The following is an 11,517-nucleotide window of genomic DNA, read 5'->3' on the forward strand; positions in this document are numbered from 1 at the left end:
GTTGCGAAATGACAACCAAATCGCTGATTCTTTTGAATGGATGAGTTTCTTGTTTTCCAATATTGCTGGATGTGCACACAGCCAGGGGAAATAAACAAGTGTTGATAAGTCAGAGTTATTGCAGGATTATAATCAGTATGAGCAATATTCTCCTCTGTACACCTTGTTAATTCATGAATAACATTGGAAAATGGGACGCAGTATTTTATTCCTCCCCAGCCCCTCCCGCACTCGTGTAAACAAGAGGCTCCTATGCCTCGCAGTCTGCTATAGTCTGGTGCATGCGACGTGAGCTAACGTTGGCTACCTACCGAGCTAACGTTACCGTTTAAACTAAATGACCCAGTGACTACATGAGGCATTGTCTAACGTTATCTAGCTGGCTAGCTACTGATAGCTGCTGATATCAACAAATGCTCCAGCAATAGTCGAGTGCATGATAAGTTACCTCCGTTGACTCGGTAGTTCACGTTAGCTCACGTTAGCTCTAAACTAAATAGTTCACTGAGGCGTTGTCTTAACGTTATCTAGCCAGCTAGCAGTAGCTACAGATAGCTCCTGATATCAATGTCTTATAACATTGATTCGATGCGTATTCGAGCTGAGGGCATGCTGAATGTGATTTATACCAATAGGGTCCAGCTGCAGCGCCGGAGAATCCTGGCCATAGCTGGAGGCTACTCGAGTACACACAGACAGTGGAGCTGTTTGCAGATAGCGAGCATTTTGACTTGTTGCGTGGTGGCGATGTCTCGCAGATAATACAACTACAAGTATGATTATATAATATATATTTTTTATTAAAAATATATATATTATATATTTTTTTTATAACAAAAACGATCGATATCGGATCGGTATCGGCCGATATGGCTCAAGACGATCGGTGATCGGTATCGGTGGCAAAAAACGTGATCGGGGCATCCCTACTTAAACTATATCTTAAATTATGGCTATGGGTCTAAAACACCCCTCGCTTATCAATGACTTGCTTGCAGTAAACATGTACAAAACGGATTGTTTTCTCATTGGTACATTTCCGTTTTATACCGTTTTGAATACGAGTATAGTTTCGGAGAGTTCTAGTAATTTCAGAGAAATTCTGTGATAATAGCCCTTTAGTGGAATACACAAAACACGTTGTCATTTTTCGGCTGATTTATGAATAGTTTTCAAATAAACGCTATATTATCGATAGTATATATGTACGCTAGAGAAGCGGGCTGAAAAATCTATTATCCATGACCTGGTCAGTGCTAACGTCATACACGCACATACACACGTTGTGATCGCTATGAAAAAAACATCCGATTAACCCAATACTGGTAAAATCGAGTCCTTACAATCAGATGTTCTGCAAAAAGATTAATCCAATTCCTGATCACCATTCCGTTTATTGATCCAACGTTATAGTCCGAAACACATAATCGACGCTGCTCTGAGGGTCCTCAGTCAATCTGGTAACACGACACTGCTTGCCAGAGATGGGAAAACCCTGGACCGGACTTTTTTTCTGATGCACATGGCCACCCAATCCAATCCAATGATGTGCATTACCATCCGGGAGACGATAGGCGGCGGTATTTGCCCTTTTTGAGCTCAGAGCCATTCCCAATGATAACGTCAGGCTGGATTGATGAAAAATGAATGGATATCACTAATAAAAGAAATAACGATCAAATAACGAGAAAACTCGTCATTGGCACTCAACGCATGGCGAGTTAGGACGAGAAATCTCATCGTTGGCACTCAAAGTGTTAAGAGGAATGTATTGTTGGCTTTTTTATTGATAACTTAAGTGGCTCAGACTGCATTTATTGCTTTAATTAGCTCTCAGCACTGATTGCATTGGACCGACCTGGCATCAGACCCCCCCCCCCCCCGACGATGAATGGATTTGTGCAATCTGCTGCACGACAAAAACTGTTTTACTTCTGTGCAGTGTTAATTTCGTCAGCTATTTTTTATTTTAGTCTGTCAAATGCTCTTTTTCGTTTATAATATTTAGTCACCTTCATTTATTTTTTGTTTAGTCAGTTTTAGTCAACTACAGGTCTGAGCATTTTAGTCTTCGTTTAGTCTCGCCACTCATTACAGCCTCATAAATTGGCGTGAGCAAAGAAAAGCTAACGTTACGCTTAGCTTCGTTGACGACCATATTTAGTCATCATTTTTATTGACTAAATTAACACTGCTTCTGTCTCACCTGTCCACCGTTAGCTTTCCGTCCCGCGCTATGACGTTGGGACGTGCATCGTGACTCACCTGAGTGCCATCTCTGTTCAACAACAATGACTTGACGTTATCCGTGTGGCCCTTCAGCTTCATCAGTTTGGCACAGGTTCGAGGGTCCCACACTCTCAGAACCTAAAGGAAGGATCAGTAAAACAAAGAGCCAGATTAGAACCACTTAGGGCCTCAATAGAGAGTATTAAGTGTAATAATACACAAGCGAGAGTGCTATTCCATGGCACTGCTGTGCTGCCGTTGCAGGCTCAGGGCCGCAGGCTGAGTAGCGTAGATGAGTATAGCGGTGCCAAAAGCATGTCATAGCACGACTTTGCATGTATTATTGCCATTACACAACAGCTTTATTAAAAACTTAAGAAATAATAATAGTTGTTTTGTTGCCACTTTTGCCAGCGTAGGATGAAGAAATTTAGCAGGGTGTTTCTAGGTTAAGAGTTCATTCTATTGCAGTGATTGGTATAATTTATCAACAAAATGTAAATGAAGCAAATGCTTTAGGATGCTTTATGGTGCGGGCGGCTACGTGGTGTAGTGGGCAAGGCGCTCGCCACGAAATGCTGGAGACGCTGGGCTCGTCAGTTCGAGCCCAGCGCTCCACATTTGCTTTCAGTTTAGCTGGTCGTCCGTACTAATACACATTGGCCGTATTAGGGGGTGGGAAACTGATGGGTGGGGATCGGGCGTTGTGGACAGCGACTCCTACAGGTCGGTTGGTGCGCCTGCGCAGTAGAATCAGGAAGTGTCGGGGGCAGCGTGAGCCTCCCACGCGTTACTCCTCGCCACTGAGAGATCGAGCTGCGCAGGTGAAAAGATGCGACTGCTGTTACCTCAAGTACCGGAGGGGACTTGTGCTATGTATGACTTAGTCCACATTGCAGCCGGCTTGTGGGAGGCAAGAAACAGCGTCCGTGACAGGGGAGGGTTGAATTGGACGATACGAAATTGGGATGGGAGAAAATATAGAAAATGAGAGAAAAAGTGGATAAAAAAAAAAAAGGATGCTTTAGGGTGCATCATCAGGAGATGTTGTCACTCATTGGAACGCATAACAATGAAAGGTCTCAGTATTGGCCTGGTGCGTAACGCCCGTGCCATATTTGCATGGTGCGTAACGCCCGTCCCATATTAACATGGTGCGTAACACCCGTCCCATATTAACATGGTGCGTAACACCCGTCCCATATTCGCCTGGTGCATAACGCCCGTCCCATATTAACATGGTGCGTAACACCCGTCCCATATTCGCCTGGTGCGTAACGCCCGTCCCATATTAACATGGTGCGTAACACCCGTCCCATATTCGCCTGGTGCGTAACGCCTCTCCCATACAGTGCAGTGCCACAGCTCACTGGCCACCGCCGTCATAATCATCTGTTAATAATAGGCATTTCAACTGAAAGAAACCCAGACCTTTTCTGTGGATCCCGACACAATGACTGTACCCATCTGGTTCATAGCCAGGCTGTAGATGGAGTCTTTGTTTCCGCTGAGTGACGAGGCTGTTGCAGACAAAACAGAGCGAGGTAAACAATCAATCCAGAGGAAACTCAAATCTTATGAGTCATCTTGTAATCAGAAGGTTGCCGGTTTAGCTCCTACCGGCAGCGTGTCGAAGTGTCCTTGAGCAAGACACTTAACCCCTGACTGCACCAGATGAACAGGTGAGGTCAGCGCCTTGCATGGCTGCCTCCACTGTCGGTGTGTGAATGTGTGAGTGAATGGGTGAATGTGAGGCATAAAGGCCTCTACATGCTACAGCAACTTCAAAGCAACTGCACCACAACATCGACAAAGCAACGGTGTTGTAGACACTCTGCCTTTATGCTTCTGCAACATCGACGCACAAAGTTAGTTTAACTAAAGTTAGTTTAGGTTCGTGTTAACGTAAGATAATGTACAAAATAAACGTATTTCCGGTGCTTTTAGACGTCGCTCTTTTATTTTGAAATCCCCCGACCGGAAGTGTTATAGTGTCTGTTGCTAGCAGCTTAACTTCTGTCGCCCGTTTCTGTGCTTTTCGAGCTAACGTTACCATAACGTCATTCGTTTCCAATGGAGAGGAGAGAAAGACCTCGGCTCATGCAGCTCAAACTACCTGTTGGAATAAATTAATTGATTGATGTTTAACTTGTCCCTGTGTGTGTCCAGTCATTTCGACTAGCAAACGTTGTATTTAACGTTACCTCAGGATACCATTGTATTTAGTTGGTTAGCTATGTAGCTAATGTGGATAGCATTTTGTATAGCATCAATGCTAGCTGGCTGGCTACAGCTTTATTTACTAAATTATGGAGGCTTTTTAATCGTCAAGGTAAGAGAGGATTTGTCATGATCAACTGAAGGCATATGCTATGGAACAATATGTGCTTGGGTTTTCAGAAAAAGGCCAGCTATGACGCTAATTATTTAGCTAATATTGATAGCATAGCTTGCTGGCTACAACAATGGCGGATGGTATTCCTCGCTGCGGGACCAATATTATTCTATGACAGCCCCGCCCCCATTCACTACCAACCAATCACTGCTACGCAATATCAACGCAACGGCTGTTTAGGTTAGATTTGGGGGACATGTACGCAACGTCCTCGCAACACAGTCTACAAGACCCTCTAAAACAACCGCGTTGAAATCGCGCCAATGTTGTGTTGCAGTTGCTTTGAAGTTGCTGTAGCATGTAGAGGCCTTAAGTTGTAAAGCGATTTTGGATAAAAGCGCTATCCATTTACCATACCTAGTGTTTTCCCAGTAAAGTGCCTTTCAGACGGGAAGTGGTAAAGGGCACCGGTTAAGGCTGACACGATATGCCATTTGGAAGAATCGATAAATTGGGTAAAAATTATCGATAAATATCGATATTTTTATTAGTAAATATAATTTTTTTAAAGAAAAATATGATTATTTAAACAACTAATTTATGTTTATTTTGCAGCAATTCTTTGTCGTCGCCATCTTTAGTGTTACAGATTTCCCCATTCAAAACTACCAGTGATCCTTCTCATTTTATAGTCGGTGGTCTCTGGATGTGATGGAGGAGTGCACTGCATATTGAATGTACAGTGCAGTTGCAATTCAACTGAATTTACATGAAATGGGGATGTTTTAAATAAAACATGCCACAAGACCTAGTATAAAGTATTAATACTATAAATTTACACATGCAAAAAAATCGATAAGTGATGCCACTTATCAATTTCACACAGTTATCGATAAGTGAGCAGCCTTAGCACCGGTGCAGCGTCCTGAAACCCATCATTTCCAGTGGCTTGTGCCGCGCAACGACTTACTTCAACTATAGGTTGAACTTGGGACACTATGCACTGTGAAGAATCAAGACATTTCCTGATTTGTACAAACACATTTCCAACCAAATGGACAATCCCAGGTATTTTAAACAATACAATATAGATTATCTATCATTCAACTTCGCTGGATATACACGGTATACGGTTAAAATGTTATTATTGACTATTTTTGTTTTATCCTGTTTCTGTACTTGCATATATTTTAACCACCTTTACTGAAAGTTTCATTATACATTGTGTGTTGAGTACTGACTTTTAATAAGTTTTGTTTTGCAATAATAAAAAAAATTAAAAAAAAAAGATTATCTATCATTCGACATTTCTCCTAAATCCCCCGCTTATTTTGCCCTCTCCGTCGTGACATCAAATCAGATTTTCGCAGCACAGAACTCGGACAGCATCCTTATCTGAAAGACTTGTTAACAAGTACCGTACACAGCTTCAAATCCACATAACTGTGCTATGGAAAACATACTGTACTACATTTGTCAGCTTGAAATTAAGAGACATGACACATTAAATGTCATTATTCTCATCATTATATCTTAAGAATATCTTCAGATAATCTTTTTACCATTTATTTTAAAAGCAGACTTTCGGAACATTTACCTCATGGCCATCGTTTGATTTGAAATACAGAAACGTGATCGGTACAGAGGGGGGGGAAACAAGCAACGTGACACCGTCCCAAACACTTTGCACACGTTAACTGCATACTCACTGGTGACAGTGTTGTTGGACGCGGTGAGTGCCGTTAGTGTGTTCACATCCCAGAGGAAGATCTGCCGGTCCAGTCCTGCAGACGCCACCAGCTCCTTGTCCTTGGCGTAGGCCAGTGCTTTCACGTAGTCCTTGTGTGTCCGTAACGTTGACATGCAGAAGCCTTTATGAGCGTTCCACACTTTCACGGTCGTATCCGATGATGCAGATATCACTGAGAAGAGAATCAATGAAGTTAGGATTAGGGCTTGCTAGGGCTCGTCCAGGGCTGGTTTCTTGGGGATGTTTTTGGGCAATAGCGTTTCCAATAGGGCTGTCAACGAATATTCTATATTTGAATTTATAATCTAATTGTTAAAAGAAAATAAAAAAAAATATTGTAAAGTTTTTTTTTTCTAATTTTTTTTTATATAACAGTAATAACAATAAACAGGACTTCACAGGACATAGTAACAATAACGGAAATAACAAACAATAAAACAAAATTGTGTTACCAGAGAATTGTATTATTATTTTTTTATATATATAAATATGCCCAACAATAGATATTCGAATATAATCGAATATCATCCTTTTTTTAGAAGGAATATTCAAATATAATTTTTGGCCAATTTTGACAGCCCTAGTTTCCAATGGATTAGTCTTCCTTCCTCCATCCCCTTTAAAAACACACTTGCCTTTAAAAAAGGAGCTGTAAGTGGTATTTGTTGTTAAAATAAGTGGTCTACATGTTAAGTTAACAAGTCTCAGTCCCTCCACTCTGCAGTAAACAGAAAATACATATTCTGGTATCCTGTTCTCACTTTATTCAATCAGGAGAGAGAACTCCACACTGCAAAAACGGTCCAACAGAAATAAGAAATAAGAACTAGTTTTAAGCAAATGTGCTTGAAACAAGTCAAATAATCCACCAGTGCAGTAAGCAAATCTGACTTGGCAAGATTTCTTGAAATAAGTAAAAAAAAAAAAAAAAAATCTAGGTTTCTCTCTCCTGATTGGATACAGTGGGAAGGGATAACAGAAAAAAGGGATACCAGTAGTTTATTGCAGAGTGGAGAGACTCATGTTACTGACCAAACACTCGACATCAGTGATGGCGGTCAGAATTTTGAGCTATTTAACAAGAAATACCACTTACAGCACCATTAATTGCAAAGAGTCACCTGGCCAGTGTATTACTTTCAGTTGACAGATGTCATGATGGAACGAATGGGTCAAGATACCGATACGATGTGTGTGTGCATTTCAAATGTTAAAAACGGATTTGATAATCAATGGTCCGTTCTTCTTGGAACATGTTTTTGATGCTCAAAACAGGCTGAGGTAGAATACAGGTGAGACAAATAGGTAATATCCTAATAAAATAAGGAATCATTATTCATTATCATCCACTCCATTCAGCCTGCAATCAAATATGAGCAGCTCATAATCACTCAGGCTGAAAGAGAGAGAAATTAAACCAAAATGCAGATCAAAATGTTTTCAACGTATGGAGGGTCTAGTTGCGGAGTTAACCAAGCACAATGAAGCTTGTTATGGTGCAAAATATCTCCACCGACGATGCAAAGAAAAAGGCACCTTGTTGGGCAGGTGACAGATGGTGGCATACGGTAACAGATTTACGCATTGGATGTCAAGCTTGCCTGTCCAGCGGACCACCCTGGATGAGTCAGTGTGACTAACGACTGAATGACAGCTGATCTTAAATAGAATGCTGTGGTGTAAACGTCTCATGTGGTGTTAACGTTTGTTTTTCATATCGACCGGATCAGAGACACAATAAGCAAACATTATTAGAACAAATATCAATATAGACCAAGGGCACTTATCACAAATTAGTGACTTATTAAAAACATAAGCATATTTATGAATAGTACTGTAATGCCAGAGTTGTTCTTATAATTTTCAAATAACTTATTCAGCATTAGAAAAGAAAAAGTTTAAGATCAACAAAAAAATCTTAAGTCGGCTCAACTAGACAACTAACTGACGGAGAGAGGGCATCAATACTTCACATCATCAAGTAGATTAGGGTTGCATGACATGGTCGGAATAATCAGAGTAGCTAATTATATCAGTATAAACAAGCACAAATTCCCAATAGTGGCAACCTTTTCCCAATAGGCCACTCCCATTGCCACACACCCTTTTGCACGAACACACACACTTGACCTCCATGACCAATGTCAGCCTCCTAGGGTGAAACCTGTGGCTGCTAGAGGGTGAGGACATTTTTGTGGACCAATCGAACAACCGACAGTGACCTATAGAGCTGCTGATCGCAGCTAAAAACACAGTAACCAGTGATCAAACTCACGTGTTTTCCCATTGCAACAGAGAACAATGTCATTAACCCAATCTGTATGGTGCTCCATCGAGGCAATGTATGGGTCCTGCTGCAATGAGAGATAATGAGAATTAGAACACAATGCATTGAATTCTATTGAAAGAGCTAAAGGTGCACCATCCAAATTATGAAAAATGATTGTTTTGCATGAGGTAGTCAGGTAACATTAGGTATAATAACGTTCATATACGAGATGTACTTTGTGCTGGTTGACACTCCATATCCTGATGATGGAGTCCCGTCCAGCGGTGAAGAGCCTGTTCAGCGCAGGGTCAAGTTGGAGCGCGTTCACCCCATTCCGATTGTATTTCTCAACCTCATCTCTAATGACGTATGACACCTGAAACATGGAGGGGAACATTTGCATTGCGCTCAGGCTGCAACAACAACAGAGCCATAATTGTTTGACATATGCTCGTTCGTTTAGGCAGCAGTGGCACACTTCATAGTAGTAGCAGCTAGCTTGATTGATTGAAAACTTTATTAACAGAATGCAGAATGGGTACAGTACAGTACAGCTCAATACACACAATTGTTAATGGGATGCATACCAGAGAAATACTTTCGTCTTGTTTACATCAGGGTGCCCCATTTTCAATTCATCGGGACATATATGACATACAGATACAGTACTGCTACATCTATACATTTATGACATACCAGATTTGCAAATACAGTACCGTTTGTGATACAAAAAGAGTCCAGAAAAGAGTATATACATTTGACGTAAATGTACATTTGCTAAGTGTAGTAGTCCCCTATCCCAAGAGTCACTCCCGTTAGTTATGATAGATGTTCCAGTTGTGAAGATAGGATTAAGTTAGATAACCTTAAACAAGATTACTTCGCTTATCACACAAGAACCATACGAATTGTACCGAGAAACAACACATTTGTAATGCGATGACTTTCTTGTCATCATTGCATACTTGGTACCAGCGTGGAACTACCGTCACCCCAGCCATTAGACCGGGCCCACTAACAGTGTCATGGAATCCAATGCGCTGCAAAAGCCTGCCGTTCAATTTATGATAAAAATCCTACGAGGATTACTGTGACTGATAAACAAACACATAAACCATGATACGAGGACAGGTTTCACGTGTGACACAGTGTGAGAATTCACAAGGCGCGTAATCTCTCGTTTTTGCTGCTAACGTTAGCCGAGGAAGCTAACTAGCTAACACTTGCTAGCTAACGTCAGGTTAGCAAGCTTGTGTCGTGATTCATTACGGCCACGCTGCTTCTTGCAACCGCTTTTTAATGCCCACCAAGTGTCCGTGGTGCACATTAGTATGCTGAAGATCATCTTATGACATTAGATGTCATTCAGTAAAATTGCAGTAATAACAATTTACCTGGACTTTTCTCCGCCCAGCAGCATTTTGCCTGTGATGAGTGGCCATCTTACATGTTGACAGTCAATGCTATGATGATGATGCCACCTCCGGTCAACTTATTTCCGCGAGTCTCCCTTGAGCCTGATGGGTAATGGAGTTTTGATGGTAATGTTGTGGTACCTCAGGGGTACTACATACTGTAGCCTGTTGTTTATAGTTTTGTGGGGGGTAAAATTATAATAAAACGGTGGTTATACGTGGTATGTATATTTCTCTCCCACCCCCCCCCACCCCCTCCTAATGTACAGTTTCCTCCCCATCATATGTATATACTCTCTGTCAGGATCTATGGGTAACAGTACTGTATATTTGCATATCGTATATGTCACAAATGTAACAGTAATATACCTGTATGCCATAAATGTCATGATGTCAAATATGTTGTGTATGTCATAAATGTCACTATGAATTGAAAATGGGGGACCCTGATGTAAACAAGACAAACGTCTTTCTCTGGTCTGCATCCCCTTAACAATTGTGTGTATTGAGCCGTACTGTATTGTACCCACTCTGCAATCTGTTAAATAAAGTTTTCATTCATTCATTCATTCACGATCCATAGCCAGTCCTTCTTGCAACAGGAGAGACACCATGACACACTTTGGGCCGAATAGGCCACTAGTGCATCCGAAGGAAACCATGAAAATTGGGAATTGGAACGTTTGAACACTGTACAGGAGTGGCAATATTGCCATAGTAGCAAGAGAGATAACAACCAGAGGAATCGACATCATAGGAATCAGCGAAACACACTGGACGGGGCAAGGAAAAGTGGAGCTTGCAACCGGAGAATCCATAATTTACTCAGGAAGAGATGATGACAACCACAGACAAGAGGTGGGCATAGTGATGTCTAAAAAAGCAGCAAGAGCACTGATAGATTGGACATCAGTCAGTGAAAGGATCATTCAAGCTAGGTACCATTCCCAATACATCAAGCTCACAGTTGTCCACATGTATGCACCCACAGAAGATGCAGAGGATCAAGTAAAAAATGAGTTCTACAGGAGACTGCAAGACGTCCTAGACAGCAGGAACATACACGACATGCTGATCATCACCGGGGATATGAACGCCAAAGTGGGAGATGAAAACCAGGGCTACGAAAGAGTGATGGGCAAGCACGGGATCGGAAAGCGTAACGACAACGGAGAAAGACTGTGTGAAATGTCTGACATGAACGAACTAGTCATTACTGGAACACTATTCCCACATAAGAATATACACAAGGCCACGTGGGTATCTCCGAACGGGAAGACCAGGAACCAGATAGACCATGTGCTAATTAACAAACGATTCAGGAACTCAGTGAAAGACACAAGAGTATGCAGATCTGCAGACATTGGAAGCGACCACTACCTTGTGTGCACAACGGTCAAGCTAAGACTGATGACGAAGCAGAAGGAAAAGAAAAGCACCAGAGTCAAGTACAACACAACAAAGATGAAAGATGAAGCCATCCTGAAGACTTTTACCATCAACCTGAGAAACAGGTTTC

At 41.6% G+C, this 11,517-nt stretch overlaps 1 protein-coding gene across 2 annotated transcripts in view; it reads right to left on the reverse strand.

Moving 5' to 3' along the window:
- LOC311238776 (WD repeat-containing protein 48) overlaps nucleotides 1–10,038 on the reverse strand; it is a 34,732-nt gene extending 24,694 nt beyond the window's left edge. The window contains exons 1-6 of one of the 2 annotated variants that reach the window (XM_084326964.1): nucleotides 9,978–10,038; nucleotides 8,819–8,959; nucleotides 8,590–8,665; nucleotides 6,274–6,486; nucleotides 3,661–3,749; nucleotides 2,266–2,367 (exon numbers count right to left, since the gene is read on the reverse strand). In XM_084326964.1, the coding sequence (XP_084183090.1) occupies nucleotides 2,266–2,367; nucleotides 3,661–3,749; nucleotides 6,274–6,486; nucleotides 8,590–8,665; nucleotides 8,819–8,959; nucleotides 9,978–10,025 (669 nt within the window). In that variant the 5' untranslated portion in view covers nucleotides 10,026–10,038. Of the gene's footprint in view, nucleotides 1–2,265; nucleotides 2,368–3,660; nucleotides 3,750–6,273; nucleotides 6,487–8,589; nucleotides 8,669–8,818; nucleotides 8,960–9,977 lie in introns of both variants that reach the window. The other variant, XM_084326963.1, reaches the window with a different exon arrangement.
- Nucleotides 10,039–11,517: the final 1,479 nt, after the last annotated feature.

The sequence above is a fragment of the Notolepis coatsorum genome (genome assembly GCF_963971535.1).
Source record: "Notolepis coatsorum genome assembly, chromosome: 13".
In the NCBI taxonomy this organism is placed as follows: domain Eukaryota; kingdom Metazoa; phylum Chordata; class Actinopteri; order Aulopiformes; family Paralepididae; genus Notolepis; species Notolepis coatsorum.